This window comes from Rana temporaria, chromosome 5 (genome assembly GCF_905171775.1).
Source record: "Rana temporaria chromosome 5, aRanTem1.1, whole genome shotgun sequence".
NCBI lineage: Eukaryota > Metazoa > Chordata > Amphibia > Anura > Ranidae > Rana > Rana temporaria.
The window spans coordinates 34,364,797-34,392,205 of NC_053493.1; the positions used below are offsets into that span (position 1 = coordinate 34,364,797).

At 44.7% G+C, this 27,409-nt stretch overlaps 1 protein-coding gene across 11 annotated transcripts in view; it reads right to left on the reverse strand.

Annotated features, from left to right (window-relative positions):
* Positions 1-1,565: 1,565 nt before the first annotated feature.
* The window catches only part of AKAP9 (A-kinase anchoring protein 9), a 359,842-nt gene continuing 333,998 nt past the window's right edge, over positions 1,566-27,409 (reverse strand). For 8 of the 11 annotated variants that reach the window (XM_040352376.1, XM_040352374.1, XM_040352375.1 and 5 more), the window contains 10 exons: positions 22,021-22,680; positions 19,826-20,034; positions 15,957-16,065; positions 15,185-15,367; positions 11,910-12,101; positions 10,184-10,416; positions 7,168-7,274; positions 5,499-5,616; positions 4,360-4,484; positions 1,566-2,048 (listed from right to left, as the gene is read on the reverse strand). In XM_040352376.1, the coding sequence (XP_040208310.1) occupies positions 2,008-2,048; positions 4,360-4,484; positions 5,499-5,616; positions 7,168-7,274; positions 10,184-10,416; positions 11,910-12,101; positions 15,185-15,367; positions 15,957-16,065; positions 19,826-20,034; positions 22,021-22,680 (1,977 nt within the window). In that variant the 3' untranslated portion in view covers positions 1,566-2,007. The remainder of the gene's footprint in view (positions 2,049-4,359; positions 4,485-5,498; positions 5,617-7,167; positions 7,275-10,183; positions 10,417-11,909; positions 12,102-15,184; positions 15,368-15,956; positions 16,066-19,825; positions 20,035-22,020; positions 22,681-27,409) is intronic. The other 3 variants (XM_040352377.1, XM_040352371.1, XM_040352372.1) reach the window with 2 other exon arrangements.

The following is a 27,409-nucleotide window of genomic DNA, read 5'->3' on the forward strand; positions in this document are numbered from 1 at the left end:
TTCAGTCCATCATGAATGCTGCTGCCAGACTCATCCACCTTACCAACCACTCTGTGTCTGCTACTCCTCTCTGTCAATCCCTCCACTGGCTTCCGCTCACCCAACAAATTAAATTCAAACTACTAACAATTACCGTATTTTCCGGCATATAAGACGACTGGGCGTATAAGACGACCCCCTAATTTTCCAGGAAAAATGTTGGTTTTGGGATATACTCACTGTATAAGACTACCCCCTTCCTACTAGTCTTTCTGGAAGCTGAGGGGTAGCCAGAACCGCTGACAGAAACAGGCTTTTTCAAATCTCACTGTGCCATTACATTACATGCCATCACTTGCCCCTCAATGTGACATCACTTGCCCCTCACTGTGACATCACTTGCCCCTCACTGTGACATCACTTGCCCCTCACTGTGCCATCACTTGCCCCTCTCTGTGACATCACTTGCCCCTCTGTGACATCACTTGCCCCTCTGTGACATCACTTGCCCCTCTGTGACATCACTTGCCCCTCTGTGACATCACTTGCCCCTCACTGTGCCATCACTTGCCCCTCACTGTGCCATCACTTGCCCCTCACTGTGCCATCACTTGCCCCTCACTGTGCCATCACTTGCCCCTCTCTGTGACATCACTTGCCCCTCTGTGACATCACTTACCCCTCTGTGACATCACTTGCCCCTCACTGTGACATCACTTGCCCCTCTCTGTGACATCACTTGCCTCTCACTGTGACATCACTTGCCCCCCACTGTGCCTGAACTTGCCCCGCACTGTGCGAACAGTGCAATCACTCACGTTTTTCTGAATCGACTTGCAGGCGATGACAGTCTCCGTGCGGCGAGGGTCAATGATTTGAAAGCCGCGCCTTCTCCTCAGACTGTCCTGTGATAGGCGGAACACAAATTTTTCCAGCAGCGCCTCTGTTCCTTGTTTCGCCTATCACGGACGTCTTCTCATCTCGTCCGAGGATGAGAAGGCATCTGTGATAGGAGGAACACAGAACAGAGGCGCTGCTGGGAAGATTTGTGTTCCGCCTATCACAGAACACACTGAGGAGAAGGAGCGGCTTTTAAATCATTGACCCTCGCCGCACGGAGACCGTCACCGGCGTATAAGACGACCCCCGACTTTGGATGCATTTTTTTGCATCTAGAAAGTCGTCTTATACGCCGAAAAATACGGTACCTACAAAGCCATCCACAACTTAGCCCCCAGCTACATCACTGACCTAGTCTCTAAATACCAACCTAATCGTTCTCTTCGCAAGACCTCCTGCTCTCTAGCTCTTTCATCGCCTGCTCCCATGCTCGTCTCCAGGACTTTTTCAGAGCCTTTCCAAGCTTATGGAACTCCTTTCCCCAATCTATCCGCCTATCTCCTTCTCTATTAGCTTTTAGAGGATCCCTGAAAACCCTCCTCTTCAGAGAAGCCTATCCTACCCACACCTAACAACTGTATTTTCATTTTTGTCCATCTGATCACGTTTGTGAATTTAGTCTTGCATACAATCAGAATTTGGGGACAACAGGTGGTCTCCCGAATATAATAATAAGTCTTCATCTGTGAAATTGTTAAAATGATGAAATTTATTTCAGTACTTTGACAAAATACCCATAAAATTCAAAACTTCTACCATTACAAAAATAGGTCTCTACATATGATATGTCCAGTCTGCGATATCGCAGCAAACGGTAGGACGAGACAGTCGCTTCAGCCTCTGGCCTCCCAGTCCATAATACAAACAATTGCCTTTCACCCTCTTGATAAATACATATAAGTTAATCAATTAAATTAGAAATCCACATAATGTACATGTCATTGACAGCTGATTTAAAAAAAAAAAAAAAAAAAGAAAAGAAGCTGATATACAGAAAATCTAGACGGCTTGATGTGGCTTCTTCATGTCAGATTGTTGTCGGGCGGATGTTGGTCCCACAATAAACACAATACAGGTTAACGGAAGCAGCACAATATTACAGAAGGCAAGTCAGTTATTGCAAGGGTTTTATCTTCTTATGCTGTAGTGTGTTGTGTTTGCACTTGACCCTGAAAGGAAAGGAAAAAAAAATTGGTTAAAAAAAAACAAAAAATGTACATCAATTTCAACCAAAGGACAAAAATTAAAGAGGTTCTTCACGCTTAGAGAAAAAATAAAAAACAGCTACAAATTCTGTAGCTGCTGACTTTTAATAAAAGGACACTTACCTGTCCAGGGATCCAGCGCCGTTCTCATCCAGGCTAGTCCATCACTAGCCTTTGGGTTCCCGGAACCGGCATCTTAAAGTGGATGTAAACCCAATTCATGAAAATTGAGCTGGGTACATATATCTGCAGTATTTTGTTATCTCTCTTCAAAGAGATAAGTCCTGTAGCTCTCTCCTGAACCGTTCCTATGTTATCAGCCTGATAACTCCTGACAAATTCTCTGACACATCAGATAAAAAGCAGCCTGAAATTTCTGTCTGGGGAGGTTGCTATAAATAGATTATCAGGGAGCTGGCCCTGTTACAAAACACCTCTGAGAGTCTCTGCCTATGTGGAGAGGGGGTGTGTGCCTCTCCTCAGCAATTTTAGCTATCTTGGCTGTATGCCCAGACATCACACTCTGTGTTAAACAGGAAGAGAACATTTCTTAACAGGATCTGAACTTTCTAAACAGTATATAAATGTGAAGACAGCAGATATAAATGTAAAACCTATGTAGGGAGATTTGGTTCATCTCTTTGTATCATCTGAGGCTGTTCACTTCACTGGGTGTATGGAGGGTTTACATCCACTTTAGCTAAAGTCACCCGGCTGCCCACCGTGATGCACTTTGTGAATGGCCCCGCAGTCTAATGGGACCTGTGACATGTCCCAGAGGACTGTGGGGAGGGAGGGGGACTGAAGAACTTCTGATCAGATCACCTAGGCAAACCAAACAGAAGTGGGAGAAGGTACCTGTCAAAATTAGGTACCCACTATCCCCCCCAAATAATGACATGCCAAATGTGGCAGAAAAGGGAGGGAGGAGGACTGAAAGTGGAACTTTAAGAAAAGGAAAAAAAAAGAAAAAAGGCCAATTTGCTTTAGCAGGATAAACTGTTCCTTTCTAATTCACAACCCCCCTGGATCCCTGAACTCTTTATGTGAAAGTTACCATAAATCTCGTTTCCTCCAGGTACAAAGATGCACTCCTTGGGGTAGATCCACAAAAGGATTACGCCGGCGTATCTACTGATACGCCAGCGTAGTTTTAAATTTCCCGCGTCGTATCTTTGTTTTGTATCCACAAAACAAGATACGACGGCATCTCGGCTAGATCCGACAGGCGTACGTCTTAGTACGCCGTTGGATCTTAGATACAATTTTCCGGCGGCCGCTAGGTGGCGTTCCCGTCGAAATCTGCGTTGAGTATGCAAATTAGCTAGTTACGGCGATCCACGAACGTACGTCGGCCCGGCGCATTTTTTTTTCGTCGTTTGCGTTCGGCTTTTTCCGGCGTATAGTTAAAGCTGTTGTTATGAGGCGTACTCAATGTTAAGTATGGCCGTCGTTCCCGCATACAATTTTGAATTTTTTACGTCGTTTGCGCAAGTCGTTTGCGAATTGGAATTTGCGTAGAATGATGTCACCGTCGTAAGCATTGGCTTGTTCCGGTTAAATTTCGAGCATGCGCACTGGGATACCCCCAGGGACGGCGCATGCGCAGTTAAAAAAAACGTAACTTACGGCGCAAATTCGTTGAGGATTCAAAACAAAACAAAGTAAGTTACAGCGGCGTAGTGTATCTTAGATACGCTACGCCTGGCGCAATAATGCGCCATTGTACGAGGATCTACCCCCTTGTCTCTTGCAATTACCTTACAAAAATAAATATATAAGATATTGCAGCTTACCAGTCCTTAGCTGTGGTGGCTGCATTTGTTTTCTTTTTATCACCTGGTAATAAAAAGCAGGGCTCTCTGCTTTCTACTGTATTAAATTGTATTGTAAATGTACCGTTTGCCGCTATGCATAAAAGGTCAGCGCTATATAAATCCTGTATAAGAATAACAAATTCTGAAACGTGCACCAAGAGGAATCTGTTAATGTGTAATCCTCACGTGGGCAGCAGCACAACCCCAAGGGTTACTCCCTGTGTACCTCAATGGACAGGAAAGAAAAGAAAATGAATGCAGCCATCACATCTAAGGACTTGTGAACTGTAATTAAATAGATTTTTGTTCTTTGGTTTAGAAATCCTTTAAGGATGGGGAACTTATCCAGCGTTGGGTGCGGAGAATATGAGCCAATCCAGAAAATCCACAACCAAAGCAGGAACTATCCCCTTTTAAAGACTCATTCCTTTTGTATAAAGTCTGTGATTTTACATTACCTGACTGCACACTGCCCAGTCTTTTCTGCAAGGCCTCGAGCCTAGTTATATAATCTGTCAGTGCTCTGTCCGGATCGTAGTGCTGGAGATGAAAGCAGGGACTTGCATCAGAAGCAGAGGTGTACCTGGAAGGGTGGAGAATAAAGTGTCAGTATTAGAAGCACAGTCACAGAATCTAAAAACAGCAGTTCTGCATAGCACTCTAGCCAATTATGGACCATCCCACGTACATATAATGTGTTAGGGCGGCCCTTAATCGCAATATCACGTAAGTGTACGTGATTCTTTTCATCAACTCCACTCCTGCTGTAATTGGACACAGTGGGAGCCAATCAATGGGTCCGCCGGAAACCTGGAGATCGTTCTGAAAAAAAAAAGCAGAACGGCGGTCCGCCTATGTAAACAAGGCAGATCGCCATTCTGCTAGTAAGGAAGACAGAGATCTTGTGTTTCTGTTGAGCAGGAACACGGATCTCTGTCATCCTACAGTTAAACCATCCCCCACACAGTAAGAAAGCACTCCCACGGAACACATTTAACCCTTTGATCTCACCTGATGTTAACCCCTTTGACGCTGTACCCAAATAAAATTGTCCCCCCCCCCCCTCCCCCAAAATAGCTTTCTTTTGGTGGTATTTGATCACCTCTGCAGCTATAAAACAAAAAAATAAAATGTTGAATAAAATAAATAATATATATATATATATATATATATATATATATATATATATATATATATATATATATATATATATATATATATATATATAACTTTCTGCTGTAAAACAATTAGTAAAACATTTTTTTTTTTTACTAGTAATGGCGGCGATCAGCGTTTTATTTGCAGGACTGTGACATTGCGGTGGATAAATCTGACACTAAGTGACACTTTTTGGAACCAGTGACACCAATACAGTCATCAGTGCTAAAGAAAAAAAATAAAAAACTTTACGTGTGTCTGCCTTCATAAGGACTGGCTATAAGCTGCGTGTTCTGCATTGACAGAGAAAACTGTAGCTGCTCAGTAGTGATTTGTGTAGAAAAGGATCCACAATTTCCCCGATCACAGGTATAAACTTATTGTATTGCACCAGCTTGGGACACACTAATAAGGGACTAAAGAACAATCTATAGATCACCTGTGCTGGGAATTCACAGTGGACTGCGGAGAATTGAAGCCGGACTGGGAGCGACAAGTTGAGATTCTCTCTAGGCTTCTGGCGGGGTGACAGGCTGAGTCCGTACTCACCTCGTTACCTAAAAAACAAGTCCTTCTTATTACTCATTCAAAATGCTGCAAGCACGTGTTCATATGTGTTTTAGAAGCTCCATTTACATATCAGCATTTGAAAATGAATGTGTTTTTATTCATGTTTGCTGAATTTAAAGTCTATTTGTGTGTTGCATTTAAAGTTCGAAGCTTGTCTCAGCTGTAGGCACTTTCCACAGAAAAGCGGCAGCAAGAGGAATGCAGAAGGAGGGGGTTGTGTAAGGCTCTGCATTTCTCTTGCCGCTGCCTGTCAGTGGAAAGCGCTCACAGCTCAGACAAGCTGCACTTATGAATCAGCAAATTGCCTTCTAAGCGGTTGTCAGGCCAGCCACACCAGGACAGGTTGCAACTCATAAATAGGGTTAGAATGAACTGTGCAAACCGGGGCAAAGTACTAAATGTATTTTGTCCCATAGGGGGAAAGAACTGTAACAAAAAATGATAATAGACCTTTTTTAAACCTTTCAGGAAATACATCCTTGGGCTCCATGCACACTAGACATTCCAAATCTGCCAAAAAAAAAAAAAACGCTGGATAAAAAGCGTTTTTTTGCCAGTGTTTTTGCAGTGCTTAGGAGCATTTACAAGTGTTTAGGAGCAATAGCATTTTCGTTAAGGAGCAGGCGTCCTTAACAACCAGTGAATAGCTGGTTGTTAAGGTGCTGGCCAGGAAGCCGGCTGCCGCATTCCTTAATGATGGTTGATACATCAGCGGTCAGCAGGGTTCTCCACAGACAACTGAATGTCAACTAAACAATTGCCAGCAATAAAAAAAAAACACAGCATGGGGAATCCATACCAGGCCCTTCTGGGTCTGGTACGGATATTAAGGGGAACACTGTGCCAAAAAAAAAAAAAAACAGCGTACCCCCCAATCCATACTAGACCCTCAGAATTTTTGAGGGAAACCTAACACCAAAATGTTAGAAAATAAAAAAAATGGCATGGGGGTCCCCTCGAAAATCCGTACAGGACAGACAGGGAAGGGGGCGCAACGGGCGAGTCATACCAGGCCACGTACCCTCATCATGGGGCGGTGCTTAGCAACGGTTAACAGGAGAATGCAGCGGTTTTTTTTTCTGCTGGAAAAATGCGCCAAAAAATAAAAATTCTGCTCCAAGATGCTGAAGCTATAAAAAAAAAACAAAAAAAAAAAACGCCAATAGCCTAAAATACATAGGATAACACTATTTAGCTTCTATGAGTAGAAAAAAAAATGCTATAAAACAGCTTCTAGGAGCTTAAAAAAATAAAATAAAAAAACAAGATCGCGTGTACCTCTCCTGATATGTTGGGGTATTTTTTTTTTTTTTACAGGATGCACAGAGAAGTACAAATACAGCATCAGCTGTCTATACAAACATGAACCTGATGTTTTTGCAGCCATGAGGCTAAAACAGATGTAGGAGACACTAATGTGCTTTTCCTCTAAAGAATTATTGTTCTCTATTCAACCTTGCAGTGATAGATACAGTTAATCTAAGCACCCACAGCACTCTTGGCACATATCCTACATCTCCCTCTCTATGAAGCCCAACTTTTTAGCATGCTCGTCTCACCCGCACCTTGCCCACAGCTGTTTCGGTCTGTCCCACTCGTGGTGGAAATTGTGGCTCGATGCCACCGCCGTACCAGAAATTTCATCCTGCAAAAAACAATGTGGTTAAACCCTCAATTGGCTACATCACAATTGCATTGACATTATATAGTGGCCTTACGTCGCCTTATGGTCTGAAATGCTTCTAAGGTAGCAAAAGTGCCGACATTGCAACTCAGTCCCTGCTGTCTATGTGACACCTACATTAGGCCTATATAGGTCTATAGCTATCCAAGATAAAATTAAGTTCTGCCCCTCCAAGAGCCAAGCAGAAAAGCAGAACTTCAATGAGCAGGCTCTGGCATTTGACAGTTGAATGTCAGGAGTGGATTTAATAGCAGGGATGGGGGATAGCAAAATTCAAAGCCCCCTTGGAACAAAGGGGACTCCCCACAGGAAAGCAGGGATTAATCTGAAGAACACCACAGGTATCTGTAGGCCTCAGATGGTGTAGCATCTTGGCACTGCTGATACCTTAAAACCATTTTACGCAAGCTCAGGTTTAGAAAAGAATTACAGTAAAATAAATAGATTCAGATTTTATTTTGGCTTTAGATGGGAGTGGAGAAGGGTTAGAACCTCTAAAATGTTTGCTGCTGCCTGCCCCCATAGGTTATGGGGATGACTGGGGGGGTTAGGTTGGTCTGCAAGGGAGAACACAGGCAAGGGCTGACGACTTGGCTTGGCTTGATAAATATCGGTGCAGCAAACATGAGATTTCTGGCAGATCAACAACAGGTATTATTCTGTTTTTTAATTTTAAAATGGTAAAACATGGGGAAATGTGCATGTATTGCACTTTTTTATTTTGCCCCAACGTTCACTTTAAAAAAATATTATAATATATGAAAAAGGCTTAAAGCCTAACTCCAGGTTTTAGTGAACTGTAAATCGTTATTTTGGACGAAATTGGTCCAAACAAACAAATTCCTATACTAACCAATGCAGTGGCTGTGTGGCCAATAAAACCTGTATGTAGCATCAGCTATAGACAGTATACAGCGCTGTGTTCCAGCAGGGAAGTTCCCGTCCAACTCTTGGAATAAAAATCGATTGGGAGTGAGCCCTGCTCAACCACTCACAGGAAGGTTAATATTTTATGAACGAATACAAAACTTCCTCTGATTGGCGGAGGTGGAGCACTTGATGTAATCTTGTCCTGGACGACATCACTCTTTGATGAAACGCGTACGGCGGAGCAATGTGCTGACGTCACCGTGATCCTTGAATCCCAGAAGGACAGGTTTCTGCTAATTTGGCCTGCTGGCTTATTTTGTTTTAAGGCTCATATACATTTCTTTTGATGCAAGTGCAATACTTTGAATATTTTTAATCAAGCTTTAAGGATTTTATGTTATGGTGAGCCTTTTGTATTGTGGGGATTTCCTACGATAACATCTCCTGGATGGGTGGCCCACATGCCCTGTAAAAGGTTCCTCGGATGATGTAAACATCCTGGCTGGGTTTGAAGCCACAAATGTCACTGACCTTCTGTTATAGGAGGTCTGTATAAGCTGGTAAGTAAACACTTTGGGGCAGATCCACAAAAGAATTACGCCGGCGTATCTCTTGATACGCCGCGTAATTTCAAATTTTGCGCGTCGTATCTTTGTTTTGTATCTACAAAACAAGATACGACTGCATCTCGGATCGATCCGACAGGCGTACGTCTTAGTACGCCGTCGGATCTTAGCTGCATTTTTTTGGCGGCCACTAGATGGCGTTTCCGTGGATTTCTGCGTCGAGTATGCAAATGAGCTATTTACAGCGATCCACGAACGTACGTCTGGCCAGGGAATTTTTTTTACGTCGTTTGCGTTCGGCTTTTTCTGGCGTATAGTTACCCCTGCTATTTGGTGGCGTACTCAATGTTAAGTATGGCCGTCGTTCCCGCCTCGCATTTTTAATTTTTTACGTCGTTTGCGTAAGTCGTTCGCGAATAGGGATTTGCGTAGAATGACGTCACCGTCAAAAGCATTGGCTTGTTTCGGTTTAATTTCGAGCATGCGCACTGGGATACCCCCACGGACGGCGCATGCGCTGTTAAAAAAAAAACGTTGTTTACTTCGGGTCACGACGTATTTACATAAAACACGCCCCCATCACATCGTTTTGAATTCTGCGCCCTTACGCCGCAATAGGATTACATACAATATGGTGGTGGATGGTGCGGATACTGTTAAAGAATTTTTGCATCACGTCTGGGATTTATTAGATCACCGCTGTTTGGAGCACTCAGCTTCTATCCTATTTACAGCGCAACTCTATATATGGACTTATTATGTTTTGGGACTGTGCTTTATCTCACAGAAGAGTTGCTGCTTTGATGTTTTGTATACAATTAAGGTCTTTAGCACAGTTTTTATCTTGTTCTTATATACGTGATGTCATCTGCCTGCCTCTCCACCTCAGCCAATAAGACAAAGCCTTGTAATTCATGCAGAAACTACAAGGCTTCCTGTGAATGGCTGATCAGGGCTTAGTGCAAGGATCTTCAAACTACGGCCCTCCAGATGTTGCGGAACTACGGAGGTCCCATGAGGCATTGTAAAACTCTGACATTCACAGACATGACTAGGCATGATGGGAATTGTAGTTCCTGAACAACTGGAGGGCCATAGTTTAAGGGACTGCTGGCTTAGTCTGACTATTTTGTTTCGGGAGTGGAATGGGAAGTCCCCGTCACACTGTCGGAGCACAGAGTTGATACTACATACAGGTTTTAGAGCGCACACATGTGTTATTGAAGGGAGTAGTTAGTTTGGACCAGCTTGGTCCAAGCGAACCATTTAAAGTTTAATAAAATCTGGAAGTTTTAAATTTTTCCTTAATTTGATTTAACCTTTTTAAAGTGAAACGGTTACTTCTCCCTGAATGGAGAAGGAAACAATTCACCAAAAGCTCTGCATACAAAAATAACTTCCCCATAGGTCTTCTGCTGTTTCAATGATCTGTACCTGAAAATGGCGATGGTTACCCTGGCAGCAGAACGGAAACGAGTGAAGGCTCTAGAATGATTGGTGATCACTTCTAGGTCAGTGTAGGTTGGGTGTCCGCCCATCCTGGCTATCAGAGCTAGCGTGGCCTCCTCGCACTCCTGGAACCCTCCAAGTAAAAGCAGCAGGTACTTCTTCTGGTAGATCAGGGCTTTCCGAAAGCTCTCCGATCTCAGGTATTTTCCATAAACCCTCTGGGAGAAAACAGAAAAAAATACTTTTAATGAGAACCATTCCAGTTATTACTTATGGTATCTAGAGACACTAGATGGTGCAGAGCAATGCATAAAGAGGGAGGGAGGGGTACACTGCAGATCTCCCAGCACCAGACTAGCTTGTGTAAAATAATATCAGTCAGCCATGAAAATTCCAACCAAGCTTCACATATAAAATTGTGTTGTAATCCAACAGATAAATTAAAGTAAAGTGAACTTTGCCCATGCCAGTCAAAGTAACAGGTCAACTTGAAAGGGTTTGTTAACCCACATAATTTACTTTATATAATCTGCTCTGTCTTCTAAGGATATGTCCCCCTGTATATGTGCGGTCTAAAAAAAAAAGCTGTATATACCTCATCTGTGAGTGCTGATCAGCGGTCACGTGACGCGTCACATCTCTCCTCTCCCTGTCTCACAGATGTAGCGGGAGGGGCCAAGATTCCCCCGCTGACGTCAGTCTGGAGGGGAGGAGGCGAGTGCTCACAGATAGGGTATATACAGCTTTTTTTTTTATACAGCACACACACAGGAGGACATATCCCTATAACACAGATTAGATTATATACAGTAAATCGTGTTATTACAGCAGCAGCAGGGGCGGACCCCGACACAGGAGCCGACAGGCAGGGAGGAAAAGGGGGAGGAAGACACAAGAGCAGAGAGGAGAGACAGCAGGCCCGTGGATGACGAAGCATGCAAACTGACCACAGTGTCAGGGCTCAGCAGCCATGATTACCGTGGTCAGTTTACATAGGGGTGGGGAGAAACTGGCAGGATCAGACTTTTTTAGGTGTTACAGGGGTCCAAATGACACATTACAAGCACTGTGTCATATAGCATGCTTTTTTGGCATAACATGTTTTAATCCCCCACCCCTGCACTGGAGCACAGGCTCACATTTCAATTACTCCTCCACCAATTTTTTTGGCAAAGAGAGGCAGGAGAATACATCATGTGTAAATAATGAGTTGCTCAAGTTGTAGCTTACACAGGGCTATGGATTCCTACCATGTGACAGTGCTGATGCTGGGTGATTGGCCCAACAATGTCAAATGGAGTGAGTCATATATCTTCAAGTATTGTAAATTTATTTTTATTCCTGATAGCTAAACAGAGCAATGGGAGACAGAATGAAAAGAGGTATATATGTTGCAAAGGAAAGGGAGAGAAAGGATTAAAGGAAGGAAGCTAATGGCCTTACACACTGCAGTCTGATTGTACAATCTTCTTTCGGTCAACAACAAACTATGCAACAAAATCGCTTATCTGATTGGACACAAATTGAATTATTGTTTAGGTGAGGCGTAGAGGCGTAGATTACTTAGTTTTTCTAGGTCTAAAGGAGATTGTAAAGAACTTGCAACCTATGTGGACAGCTTTAGGGCCTGAGCACACACTATTTAATTCAGAATCCACACACAGCACACTCCCCCATCCCGATATAGACTTGTTCAAGAAAAGTCACTCACTTTCAGTGTTGTGTTTTCGGTCCCCCGACCAAAATCCCTCTGCATGACTTCATTCCTCAGCTCTGATTTTACTTTGGACAATTCCGCCTCTGTCTGCTTCAGAGACTTATGCAGGCTGAGCTTCTCTCTGCTCCACGCTTCTCTCTCTGTTACTAAAAGTGTATCTGTGTTCAGGAAGTTATCCACCGGAGACTGCAGAAGGCAAAATAAGACAGTGTAATCAGAATGACAACAGGCAAAAAGATCACCTATGTATACCTTCAAGCAGGGCTCGACAAATCCCGGGCGCCAGGGCGACTAGAAATGGTGTCCTGGCGACTTGGCTTGGAAGCTGGCGCCATCTGGTGGTGAGCAGTTGGTATTACAAGTTATTACCACCAGATGTGTAAACTGTCGCCATCTGGTGGTGGCCGTTGGTATTACAAGTTAAGCATTACAAGTTAAACAGCAATTCTAATGTCATTTTTCACTATTTTTTACTGCCATCTTCTTCCCTCTAATTAGAACCCCCAAACATTATATATTTTTTTTTATCCTAACACCCTAGAGAATAAAATGGCGATCGTTGCAATACTTACTGTCACGCCGTGTTTGCGCAGCGGTCTTACAAGCGCACTTTTTTGGGAAAAAATTACACTTTTTTTTAATAAAAAAAAATAAGACAACAGTAAAGTTATCCCCATTTGTTTTAAATATTATGAAAGATAATGTTACGCCGAGTAAATTCATACCCAACATGTCACGCTTCAAAATTGCGTCCGCTCGTGGAATGCCGACAAACTTTTACCCTTTAAAATCTTCATAGGCGACGTTTAAAAAAAAATCTACAGGTTGCATGTTTTGAGTTACAGAGGAGGACTAGGGCTAAAATTATTGCTCTCGCTCTACCAATCGCGGCGATACCTCACATGTGTGGTTTGAACACCGTTTACATATGCGCTTCTGCGCGCAATCGCGTCGGGACGGGGTGCGTTTTCTGGCTCCTAGATTCCAAGCAAATTTGTCAAACCCTGCCTTCAAGTGTCACAGAATACGGTTCTGGTAAGTTAATGCAACCATATAAAATCTCCCTTTAGCCCTCATTCACACGAAACACGGCTTTGAAATTGTGCGAGAACTTCAAAGCCACATTTCAGTCCGACTTCGGGGGGAGACTTGAAAGACATCTGTGAGGGTTCATGCACAGATGTCTATTGAAATCACCCCTGAAGTCACCAAAAGTAGTGCAGAAACTACTTTTGGAAATCGGTGCAGCGTTGCAAAGCCGGCGTCGCACCATTTGGGACGCTCCTATTGCCGGCAATAGGCTCTGATTTGACCTGTCAAATCGCGCCGATGTGAACGGGGGGCTTAGACTGCAACTCCACACCTGGCCTCAATCAGCAGTGTTCATACTGAGGTCAGAGCTTTCAGCCAACACCTCATCAAAGATTTCTGTTACTACCTCACATGTCTGGATTGATTTTTGCTTATAAGCCAGACTGCCTTTAACCACTTGCCCACCGAGGACGTCATATGTGACGCAACCCATCTATGAATCTAACAGATTTAACCTGCCTTTATTGGTCAAACATCTGCAGACCAAAGATGACTTCCTATGTCGCATGCACACGGTTTCCGACAAGAAAAGTCAGATGTGAGCTTTTGGTCGGAAATTCCAACCGTGTAGCGGTCTTTTCCTGATGAAATTTCCACCAGTAAAAAAAAAATACAATCGAAAATTCCGATCGTCTGTAGCAATTCCGACGCATGCTCGGAAACATTGAACTTAATTTTCTCGGCTTGTCGTAGTGTTGTATGTCACTGCGTTCTTGACGGTCGAAAGTTCAGAGAACTTTTGTGTGGCCGTGTGTATGCAAGCCAAGCTGGAGCGAAACTGCGATCGTGTGTACGCGGCATAAGCCTTTTTACTTGACCATTTTGAAGCCAAAAGTCGGATAATGTTTATAATCTAAAGGGGTGTTCCAGGCTTTTTTTATGTTTATTAAAAGTCAGCAGCTACAAAAAGTGTAGCTGCTGGCTTTTAATAAACATACACTTACCTGTTCCCCGGTCCAGCGACGTGCCGCTGGAAGCTTCGTTCCGGTCCCCCCCCTTCACCGCCGGCGCCCCCTCCACTGCAACTGTGGGCACACGGCCGTGACAGCTTTCGGCTTCACGGCCAAGCACCCACTGCGCATGCACGAGCGGCACTGCGCCATTTGATTGGACAGGCGATCGCCTGGGACCTGTCACGTGTCCCAGGCAATCGCCTACAGGGAGGGGCTGCCAAAAGGCGATTAGAGTATTCGCCTTTGCAGCCCCTCGGCGGAAGGAGGAAGTGGGACAGGAAGTCCCACTCCTCCTGAAGCAAATGTGGCACGTAAGGGGGCGAGGAGTGGATTAAGCAGAAGTTACACTTTTGGGTGGAACTCCGCTTTAAAGCCCAGTGGAACTTATATTTTAAAACTGTTTATACAACTCTTTGTATATCAAATCAAAAGCTGTGGAAAGTCTGAAGCCCCATACACACGACCGGTTTTCCTGCCAGGAAAACTGCGGGGAGAGCTTTTTGCCGGGAAAACCGGACTCTCGTGTGTACACGGGGAAAGTTACCGAGCAAGTTCTCAGTTTTCCCGTCGGGATTCCCGGCGGACTTTATACCGCCGGGAATCCTGGTCGTGTGTACAGGGCTTTATAGTGCACTTTTTGTAAGTAAATAGACAAAGTAGAACATCCTGTTTCCCACTGACAAAGCTCACGCTTCCTGTTGATTGCACAAATCTAGCTTTGACTCCCATGGACACTACATGACAATGGCAGCGCATTAAATTACATATTTTTTTAAGAAATGCTTAAAAAAACATGTAAAACACATGAAAACATGCACAGTAAGCCATTTCTGTAAAACTGATGTGATATAAATGCAGCAAATCCTCTGTGTTTCCCACACCGCATTGCAATCGCACGGCGTCCATGTGATCTGCTGCAGGTGTCAGCGTTAGATTAACGACACCCCGAAACAGCTTGCAAAAAGCAGTGCGATTGCCAGAATCGGATCGGATGGGGTATGAACACCCATGAGATATGATTAAGGTACGGGAAAAAAAAAAAGGGTCCTGCACCATTTTGGTGCGGATGTGATTTAAGCCCTACAAAATGTATGGCTCAAATTGCACTGCACTGGAAATAATACAATAAAAACATACGATCATTAAAAAGGATATTAAAAAAAAAAAAAAAAATTAAGGAAAAGTGTTTAACTTTGAATGGTTCCTTCCCCGTCATCTACTCACATGGTCTCTGGATGGCTCTCTTGCTCTGTAGTGAGATACTTCTCCCTCCAGCCTTAACAGAGAATTCTGCAGGTCCTTTTTTTCTTCGGTTAACCTACTGACATACCCGGTCAGCTCAGCATTCTGGGTAAGAAGCTTCTCTGTCAGAGTGTTGGCGGATATTCCTGATGGTAACACTAGCTTCTGAAGGGAAGAGGAGGGATACATAAATTTGAAGTTATACATGTTCCCGAAATTTGTGGCCACTATAACATTTTATATAAACCAAAACTTGACCGATTACATTTTCACTGTTCTATCATAATCCCATTCACAAGATCTCATTCACCCACACTACATCTTGTTGTACGTCACCGCGCTTTGGTAGATCATTTTTTAAAAACGATGGTGTGTGGGCAAAGTCGTTTTAATGATGAAGTTGGGAAAACGTAGTTTTTTGGACATGCTGAAAAACAACGTTTTTTTTTTCATGCTGAAAAATGATCGTGTGTACGCGGCATGAGAGTGAGAAGAGGAAGGCCTGTGTACGTTTTATGCTGCTCTAGTTAGAGATTCCCCAGGGCTGAGGATTCCTCCTCTTTGCTCCCAAACACAGATAAGCAAACTTTTTGCTTAGCATGGAAAAAGCACCTATTCATAAACAGTACATGGTGGATATAAAAGCTTGGCTAGATAATACATATCACCAAGTAGAAGATGAATCAAGCAGCTTGGATATAAAATGTAAGAAAGCAGAAACGAACTTCATAAGAATGTAGATGTATCATCTCACCTGTCCTTGTAGTGATAAAATGGCCACATGCTCCATCTGAGACAGAATTTCCTGAATGCTGTTTTGCGACCAGGCCAAGTCCTCATCATCAGCTCTCTCAAAGAGCACCCTGTAACACACAAGCACCACCAAGGATGTCATTAGTTCCACTGTAAGCCAGTGATCACCCCAACAAACATAAAAAGAACTGCAAAAAAAAAGCGCAAACAAATCAAGTATTTTACATGCTTTCTTCCAGTTTTCCTTTCCATAGGCAACGTTTTTTTAATGTGCGACTTTGAACTTGATAGGGATTTTGTCCACTACAGGAAGAGTTAATTCCCTAAGCAGCTGTTTTTCCCTCCTTCCTTGCACATCATAGTCCCTCCTCTTCTAACGTCTAATTATGCTCTGTGCTGGCCCAGCTCCTCTGCCTCTCTCCTCATCTTCCTACATAACCTTTTAGGTATGGGGAGGAGCAGAGAAAAATACTGTAGCATGCTACTAAACTCCGAGGATGTTGGGGATACCGACATCGCATCCAGGATGGCCACTCCCAGTAGCACTCTTTTGGAGCTTTTGGATGTCTACACAAGGCTTTTACAGTTAAAGACTACGCTTAAAGGGGAGTTCCACCCACAATTTCACTTTTTAAATATAAATACCCCTGTAATACACAAGCTTAATGTATTCTAGTAAAGTTAGTCTGTAAACTAAGGTCCGTTTTGTTAGGTTGTTAGAGCATTTAGATAGTTTATAATCTAGAAATAGACCGTGGCCATCTTAAGTGTGGACATCATGAAGCCAGACTGTATGACTTCCTGGATTTCAGCTTTGCATATCTCGCACATGCTCAGTGCACAAGCAATTTAATAGGTTTCAGTCAGGTTTGCAAGGACTACTGGGAAACATGATGCCTATCCCAGAAACCCTTGCAAATAGCCTAGGCAAATAAGGAGGAGGAAGTAATGAAGGACTACAAAATAAAGGTATTTACAAGCAACAAATTAAATAAAAATTGTCCATTCTGAACACTATGAGATTAGAGCATGCAGCACAGACAAACATAAAAAAATGGGTGGAACTCCACTTTAATAACCACTTCAATACCGGGCATTTTCACCCCCTTCCTGCCCAGGCCAATTTTCAGCTTTCAGCGCCGTCACATTGAATGACAATTGTGCGGTCATGCGAAGTTGTACCCAAGTTAAAGCGGGGGTTCACCCGAAATTTTTTTTTTTTTTAACAGTAGATTGGGCCTAATTACGGGAAGCACAATCGGGTGTTTAGATTAAAATCAATGCAGTACTTACCTTTTTTGAGATAGATGTTCTCCCGCCGCTTCCGGGTATGGTCTTCAGGACTGGGCGTTCCTATTTGATTGACAGCCTTCCGACGGTCGCATACAGCGCGTCACCAGTTGCCGAACGTCGGTGCGGCTCTATACGGCGCCTGCGCACCGACGTTCGGCTACTTTCGGAAACTGGTGACGCGCTGTATGCGACGGTCGGAAGGCTGTCAATCAAATAGGAACGCCCAGCCCCGCAGCCCATACCCGGAAGCAGCGGGAGAACATCCATCTCAAAAAAGGTAAGTACTGCATTGATTTTAATCAAAACACCCGATTCTGCTTCCCGTAATTAGGCCCAATCTACTGTTAAAAATTGATTTTTTGGTTGAACCTCCACTTTAAATTTTGATAATTTTTTCCCCCCACAAATAGAGCTTTCTTTTGGTGGTATTTGATCACCTCTGCGGTTTTTATTTTTTGCACTATAAACAAAAAAAAGACGACAATTTTGAAAAATAAACACAATGGGCTAGATTCACAGAGAATTATGCCGGCGTATCAGTAGATACGCCGTCATAACTCTGAATCTATGCTGTCGTAAATTTAAGCGTATTCTGGAAACCAGATATGCTTAAATTAGGCTAAGATACGAGCGGCGTAAGTCTCCTACGCTGTCGTATCTTAGGGTGCATATTTACGCTGGCCGCTAGGTGGCGCTTCCGTTTATTTTGGCGTAGAATATGCAAATGAGCTAGATAAGCCGATTCAGAAACGTACGTGCGCCCGGCGGATTTTTTTACGTCGTTTACATAAGGCTTTTTCCGGCGTAAGGTTACTCCTGCTATATGAGGAGTAACCAATGTTCGCGAATAGGGCTTTGCGTAAATTACGTTCACGTCGAAAGCATTGACTATTTGCAACGTGATTAGGAGCATGCGCACTGGGATACGGTCACGGACGGCGCATGCGCCGTTCGTTAGAGACGTCATTTACGTGGGGTCATGTTTTATTTACATAAAACACGCCCACCTCTTCAGAATTTGAATTCGGCGCGCTTACACCGGCAGATCTACGCTACGCCGCTGTAACTTAGGGCACAGGTTCTTTGTGAATCCAGCCCCAGCCTCACTAAGTTACGGCGGCGTAGCGTATCTGAGATACGCTACGCCCGCACAAACTTATGGCGGGCTATATGAATCTAGCCCAATATTTATTACTTTTTGCTAGAATAAATATCCCAATTTAAAAAAAAAAAGAAATATATTTTTTTACTTAGTTTAGGCCAAAAATATGTAGAAAAAAAAAGATGTAAAAATATGTAATATGTAAAAAAAAGAAAAGAAAAGAAAATCGCAATAAGCATATATTGATTGGATTGCGCAAAAGGTATAGCATCTACAAAACAGGTTATTGAATTATGGCATTTTTATAATTTTTTATTTAGTTTTACTAGTAATGACGGCCATCTGTTATTTTTATCAGGAGTGCCACATTGCGGCGGACATATCAGACACTTTTGACACCATTGGCATTTATACAGTATCAGTGCTATAAAAATACACTGATTACTGTATAAATGTCACTGGCAAGGAATGGGTTAACACTAGGAAGTGATCAAGGGGTTAATTGTGTTACCTAGGGAGTGATTCTAACTGTAGGGGGAGGAGACAGATCGGTGTTCCTCTGTACTGGGAAAACACGGATCGGTCTCCTCTCACCTGACAGGATGTGGACCTGTGCGTTTACACACACAGATCCACCTCCCTGCTCTGTGACGAGCAAACGCGGGTGCCCGGCGGACATTGCAGCTGCCGGCACGCACATCCGGTCCGGAGAAATGCGGCAATCGCACGCTCTCTACAATGACAGGAAGCCACGGACATCATATGACGGTGGCCCGGAGGGACAAAGGGTTCCTGCGGCCGTCATATTACAATGGGGCAGTAGGGAAGTGGTGGTAAACCCCTTTTTATAACTTGTACCTATAGGTAAGCCTAGAATAAGGCTTACCTATAGGTACTGTAAATATCACCTAAACGTGGCCTACAGTTCTCCGTTCTGGCTCTCTGCCTAATGATCGGCAGGTGCCGGTGATCTGACGATATGGTTCCGGCTATCGAGATGGTTCCTGTAAGGACTGCGCAGGCGCAATCCTTGCCGACGGAGATCATCGAACCTCCAGGGCGACGTGGAATTTGAGGTAAGTGGCGCTCGCTCGGCCTCCTGGCTCTTTTTTTAACATCCTCCAATCCACAGGGATGTTAAGTAATGATCCTGGATGCTGGCCAAGGTTTAGAGATTTCCGTCGGCAAGGATTGCGCCTGCGCAGTCCTCACAGGAACCATCTCGATAGGGGAACCATAACGACAAGTCACCGGCAAACATCGAGTCCGCGGTACCTGCAGATCAGCTCACGCTGTGTAAAATCACAACGGTAGCGGGTGTCGGGCGGCACGCATGCGCTCCCCAGACCTGGAAGTGCAGGATCTAGTACTAGGTACATGATCCTGTGCAGTAGAGCCACCTTGCCTCCGTATATGAAAGTTATAGAGTCGGCAAGCCATTAATAAATGTAAAAATGTATAACATTTTTCCTCACCTCTGGCTGGATTTGGCTGCCAGCTGTCTCAGTTTAGCTGCCACTTGCTGCAACCTTCGCTTGATGTAGTCTATGCTGAAAGAAGCCCCTTCTATTCCAGGGTCTCCACTGACAACACTCAGAGGATCAGGGCACAGGAGATTCGGGGGGCTTCCAGTCCGAGGCTGTACCGTACTCCTTCCCAGGGTCGGAGAACTTCTCACTGCAACCTAGAAAGAAAAACAGATCTTATAAATGTGTTTCAATTGAATTGTTTTAAGAGTGGTAAATACCATGTCGAGAGAGATAATTGTAAATCAAGAAGCACATCTGCCACAATCTACCACTTGTAGAAGACACCATTGTCCAAAACATATCTGGGGAAGTGGGAAACAAAGTGTCTACAGATCACCCCCAAACCCTCCCTATAGAATTAAACACTCTCCCCTAACTTTAATATCCAATTCACAACAGGCCACTGTAAAAAAAATCACGTGTCACCACAACGCATGCTGATGAACTGTATGGGAGTTGGTGGACTGTGGTGTTTTCATTTGGAATGGTACTCCAACGCACCTCCACAATACAATTCGAGGGAATACACCTCGTTTAGCCGTCTCTCTAGGATTTATGATGGAGTCATTTGTATCTTTTGTTGTCTAATTGATACACAATTGATTCCTGGTGTGAAATGTACTAATATAAAAGGATGCGAGAATAATGTAACTTTTGTAGTCTGTTCCTTCCTGAAGAAGGGCGTAAGCTTTGTAGCCGAAACCGTTGTGTGCGCAACGACATGTAACCTACCGTATATACTCGAGTATATAAGCCGAGTTTTTCAGCACATTTTATTGTGGTGAAAATGCCCCCCTCGGCTTATACTCATCACCTTTTTGTGCCTGATCTCCTGGACTTTGGGGACCTGGTACCGGCCGGCCATAGGTCCCCTGGACCACACATGTAGCCCCACTCTTTCTCTACAAGTGTGCAATGTTTGTTGTCCGGGAGACCTACGGACGGGGAGCACCAGGTTTTCAAAGCCGGGAACCCCTTCCGTAGACTCTCACGTTAAACATCAGTCGAGGCATGGGCACAGTGAAACAGTGAGGCATGGGCACAGTGAGGCATGGGCACAGTGAGGCATGGGCACAGTGAGGCATGGACACAGTGAGGCATGGACACAGTGAGGCATGCACATGGACACAGTGAGGCAAAGTGAGGCACAGTGAGGCATGCAGATGGACACCCTGGGCCGGATTCAGGTAGCCCTGCGTAATATTGTGCGGGCGTATCGTATCTCCGATACGTTACGCCGCCGTGAATTAGGGCGCAAGTTCTGTATTCATAAAGAACTTGCACCCTAAGTTACGGCGGCATAATGTATGTGGGCTGGCGTAAGCCCGCCTAATTCAAATAGGGATGATGTGGAGTGTTTTATTTAAATTATTGTTGACCCCGCGTATTTTACGTTTTTTTTACGAACGTCGCATGCGCCGTTCGTGAAAGAATCCCAGTGCGCATGCTCGAAATTCCGCCGCAAATCGTCATTGCTTTCAACGTGAACGTAAATTACGTCCAGCCCTATTCGCAAACGACGCAAAAAATTCAAAATTCAACGCGGGAACGACGTCCATACTTAACATTGCGTACGCCTCATAGAAGCAGGAGCAACGTTACGCCGGAAAAGCCTTACGCAAAGGACGTAAAAAATTCCGCCGAGCGCACGTACGTTTGTGAAACGGCGTATCTAGGTCATTTGCATATTCTACGCCCAAAACGACGGAAGCGCCACCTAGCGGCCAGCGTAAATATGCACCCTAAGATACGACGGCGTAAGAGACGCCAGTCGGATCTTAGCCTAATTTCGGCGTATCTTGCTTTCTGAATACAGAAAGAAGATACGCCGGCGCAGCTTTGAATTTACGCGGCGTATCTGTAGATACGCCGGCGTAAATTCTTGCTGAATCCGGCCCCCTAGGCTTATACTCGAGTCAATACGTTTTCCCAGTTTTTTGTGGTAAAATTAGGTGCCTCGGCTTATACTCGAGTATATACAGTATTTATATTTCAATACATTTTTAAGTGCAGCAATCCCTGGATTTATACCTATATATAGATATATGTAGATATAGCTATATATCTATATCAATATACATCTCAAATTTTTCATGTAAAAAATCCCTTTAATTAAAGTTCCCATGATGGGAAAAACTTACAGAACTTTGAGCAGGTTCCTTTGTCTCGCATGCGCTGTCCTTGTGATCCTGTGCACTGTTCTGTAACCTCTGGATCGTCTCCCTCAGTTGTCTCTCCTCTGCCTGGTGTCTCCTGATCTCAGTCGCCCTCTCCTGAACCTGTTGCTGGAGTCCTTCCAATGCTACTGTGAGTTCCTCCACTTGTTTTCCAGCCAGCCTGGAGGCCTCCTGCTCAGCTTCCAGCTCCTTCTTTAGACTGTGCCTCTCCTCCTCAAGGTTCTGCCTCAGTTGTACACACTCCAGCTTATAACCCTCAACTTCATTCACCAGTTCAACTATACGGCCATGTTTATTGTCCAGCTGACCCTGCAGTTCCTTCAGCACGTCATCGGCTGGTTGGCCTCCTGACTGTCCATCTGTCTCGGTATTTTGTACATGAGCCCGTAGGTCTTGTCTGCACTCCAAAGTACTACTTAGCTCCGCTGACCGCGCCTTCTCAGCGTCCAGGAAAACCTGCAGTTCTAACACTCGGCTCCTTTCCTGAGACATCACTGCGTCGTGCGCTCGTTCTGTGGACTCCATCTGTTCCTGGAGATCTTTCACCAACTTCCTTTCCTCTTCCAGTTGCTTGGAGATCTCCAGATTCTTCAATTTCTGCTCATCTAGAAGTATTTGAAAGTCCTGTTAAGAAAAAAAAAATGGCTGTAATAAAAAGCTGGCCATACACTCATAGGGGTAGATTCAAATACAAATAGATCGGCGCAGCGTATGTGAGATACGCTACGCCGCTGTAACTTACATTAGGCCGGTTCGAATCCCCAAAGAATTTGCGCCGTAAGTTACGGCGACGTAGTGTATCTCAAGCGGCGTAAGGGCGCGGAATTCAAATCGGCGATTAGGGGGCGTGTTTCATTTAAATGAAGCGCGTCCCCGCGCTGAATGAACTGCGTATGCTCCGTTTCTAAATTTCCCGCCGTGCATTGCGCGGGAACGACGGCCATACTTAAAGTGGAGTTCCACCCATAAATATAACATTACATCAGTAGTTTTAAAAAAATATCATTAGTCCTTTAAGAAAATATTTTTTTTTTTTAGATGCCTTCAAAGTGTTGTTGCTAGGCAGAATAGTTAATCTTCCCTCTTCCTGCACCTAGGTGCTTAAGCTTCCTAACCTACACCGCACAGACTCCTGGGAATGTAGTGGGTGTAACTTTCCAGGAGTCTGTGCACTCCCCAATCTCGAAGAATCATGTGACTTGGACAGTACAGGTGCTGAAACCTGATCTGAAACCTATTACACTGCTTGTGCAGCACTGAGCATGTGCGAGATCTGCAAGGCTGAAATCCAGGAAGTCATACAGTCTGGCTTCATGATGCCCACACTTAAGATGGCCCCAGTCAATTTCTATTTTATAAAGTATCTAAATGCTGTAACAACCTAACAAAACGGACCTTAGTTTACAGACTAACTTTACTAGAATACATTAGGCTTGTGTATTACAGGGGTATTTATATTTAAAAAGTGAAATTGTGGCCGGAACTCCGCTTTAACATGGCAATTCTATCTATACGCCGCAAAATAGCAGCTTTAACTATACGCCGAAAAAAAACGACTAGAGATAACGTAAGAGAATGCGACGGCCGCGCGTACGTTCGTGGATCGTCGGAAATAGCTAATTTGCATACCCGACGCGGAAAACGACGCAAACTCCACCCAGCGGACGCCGAAGTATTGCATCTTAGATCCGAAGGCGTACGAAGCCGTACACCTGTCGGATCTAACCCAGAAGCCGTCGTATCTTGTTTTGAGGATTTAAAACAACGATACGACGCGGGAAATTTGAAAGTACGCCGGCGTATCAGTAGATACGCCAGCGTACTTACTGTGGATCTGGCCCATAGATTTTTTTGTTTTGTGGGCTTAAAGTGTTATTAAACCCAGAACAGTAAAATCAGTCTGTATATGCAATAAATAATGCCTGTTATACTCGCTGTGGAACCTAATCCTCTGCATTGTGTAAAAAGGCTGTTTGATCCTATCTTCTCTGATCCTCCCCTTCTTCCACTGTCCCCAATCTGCTGATAGAACAGAGCCTTAAGGGCAAGTTGCACATGCTCAGTTTGGTGTGTATTGCTAGAGAGCTTTTTTTTTTCTTGAGTGAGTGCATGTGATCAGCACTGTCCAGACAGAGGGTCAGGGGTCCTGCTGCCTCATAAGACAATCAGGGGAGAATGATAACTCCTCCTACAAGCTTTAACCAGACACTGATAGAAGTCACAAGACTGCTATATACTGCTGATGAGAAAAGGTATTTAGCAGTTTATATTTACTAAAATAATTTCATTTCCATGTGTTGTGTTCTGTGGGAGACCAGATATTATTAATGCAGGGTCCTAAGTTTAGTAACACAGTGTCAGTTTGTTTTTTATTTTATTTTTACAATTTAACCCTTTCAATATTTATTTTTTTTCGATTCGTTTTTTTTAATATTATTCATTAGCCCTGTTGGGGGGGCCTGACATCTCCCTTTTGAGACAGGGAAAGGAACTGAGGACACAGATTCCCCAGTCCCTTTCTCTGCAGCCTCAGCTGCACTGAAGATGAATGGACGGACTCATCTCCATTCATAAACTGAAGCATCGTAAACACAGTTTATGGTGCTCAGTGACAGTTATAAAAGTGATCACTGACTCTGTGCAGTTTGAAAAGGAAGGAGTCGGTAAATAACAGATTTACCGGATCCTTCCTCTGCTCTCAATCCTGACAGAGGGGCGGAGGAGCACAGAGGGGAACTGACGGAGTGGGAGAGTGGATACCCTGCGCTGCCAGGTGTGCGTAAATGGTAGCTGCTGACACGGCTTATTCAAAAAAGCAAAACAACCAAAAAAATACGTATGTGTAGTGCTAAAATTAATAAATGAATATCAAAATACCAAAAAATGTGTATAGTAAAAAATAAAACACATATAACATTAATAAATGTTAGACACAAATTGTGAAACATGTGAGATTCCTCTGTAGCGAGGGGTGACAACAGTGCCAACTGGCACGTGAACTGATACACCTAAGGTGGTATCAAACATAAAAACAAAGTCCAACAAAACTCCTAAGTGTGATGATCCGAGGTATGTAGCAAAGTTCATCAACATCCACAAATCATTCAAGTGAAAAGGTGAATAAATAGAAAAAGCGTGACTCCTTTAACGTGACAATCCCATCACCGGAAAAAGTGCAGGCTTACCGGAACTTGTTGACCACTGGTGGCATATGCCAAAAGAGGTCAGTCAAGGCTTTATATGACGGTTGTCAAACAGCAATCCTTGGCAGGAAGCGTAGGTCCAACTGGTGGGTAGGTCCTTATATGGAATAGGTCCCCAGGAGTAAGCCGGAAGCTATACTGATGTTGGTATCCCAAAACCAATTGGCTCAGTGTGTTAGTGGTGCATAGAGAAAAATAGAGAAGTGGCCACATAGGGCAGGGGTCTCCAAACTTTTTTCTTCGAGGGCCACATTCTATATTTTACACATATTCGCGGGCCGGAAAAATAATTTATAAATAAATCCACAGTAGAACAAGAATAGAATAGAATTTGACTTACTGCTGACAGCAGGACTGGATGGTGCTCCTATATTCTTTGCTGGCACCTAAACGCTGGAGCATCATGCAGCAGGGCTAAACTTCCAGCGTGCATGAGGCTTTACACCCATGTCCCCATACATCTGTGTCCCCATACATCTGTGTCCCCATTCATCTGTGTCCCCATCATCTGTGTCCCCATCATCTGTGTCCCCACCCATCTGTGTCCCCACCCATCTGTGTCCCCACCCATCTGTGTCCCTCCCCATCTGTGTCCCCATCCATCTGTGTCCCCATCTGTGTCCCTCCCCATCTGTGTCCCCATCCATCTGTGTCCCCATTCATCTGTGTCCCCATCATCTGTGTCCCCATCCATCTGTGTCCCAATCAGTCTCCCCATCTGTGTCCCCATCCATCTGTGTCCCCATCAGTCTCCCCATCTGTGTCCCCATCCATCTGTGTCCCCATCAGTCTCCCCATCTGTGTCCCCATCCATCTCCCCATTCATCTGTGTCCCCATTCATCTGTGTCCCCATAAGTCTCCCCATTCATCTGTGTCCCAATCATCTGTGTCCCCATCATCTGTGTCCCCATCCATCTGTGTCCCCATCAGTCTCCCCATCTGTGTCCCCATCCATCTGTGTCCCCATCAGTCTCCCCATCTGTGTCCCCATCCATCTGTGTCCCCATCAGTCTCCCCATCTGTGTCCCCATCCATCTCCCCATTCATCTGTGTCCCCATTCATCTGTGTCCCCATCCATCTGTGTCCCCATCCATCTGTGTCCCCATCAGTCTCCCCATTCATCTGTGTCCCCATCCATCTGTGTCCCCATCAGTCTCCCCATCTGTGTCCCCATCCATCTGTGTCCCCATCAGTCTCCCCATCTGTGTCCCCATTCATCTGTGTCCCCATCATCTGTGTCCCCATCAGTCTCCCCATTCATCTGTGTCCCCATCATCTGTGTCCCCATCATCTGTGTCCCCATCCATCAGTCTCCCCATCTGTGTCCCCATCCATCTGTGTCCCCATCAGTCTCCCCATCTGTGTCCCCATCCATCTCCCCATTCATCTGTGTCCCCATTCATCTGTGTCCCCATTCATCTGTGTCCCCATCATCTGTGTCCCCATCCATCTGTGTCCCCATCAGTCTCCCCATCCATCTGTGTCCCCATCCATCTCCCCATTCATCTGTGTCCCCATTCATCTGTGTCCCCATCATCTGTGTCCCCATCCATCTGTGTCCCCATTCATCTGTGTCCCCATCATCTGTGTCCCCATCCATCTGTGTCCCCATCAGTCTCCCCATTCATCTGTGTCCCAATGATCTGTGTCCCCATCATCTGTGTCCCCATCATCTGTGTCCCCATCAGTCTCCCTATCTGTGTCCCCATACATCTGTGTCCCCATCACTCATCAGGCTATCCCCACAAATTGGTGTCCCCATTAGAGCCCCCCCATCATTCATCCGAGTCTCCCTGCACATTTGTGTCCCCATCACAGCCCACCCCCACCAGCATATTTGTGTCCCCTTCAGAGCCATCACCTCCCCTTCCACATATTTGTGTCACCATTAGAGCCATCAGACCCCCTCCTCACATGTTTGTGTCCCCATAAGAGCCACCAGCACCCCCACATTTGTGTCCCCATCAGACCCCACAGATATTTGTGTCCCCATCAGAGTCATCACCCCCCCCCCACATTTGTGTCCCTATCAGAGTCTCATCAGCCCCCCAAAATGTGTGTCCCCATCAGTCTACAACCCCCCCCCCCAGTGTGTCCCCATCAGAGTCATCAGCCCCCACATATTTGTGTCCCCATAAGAGTTATCAA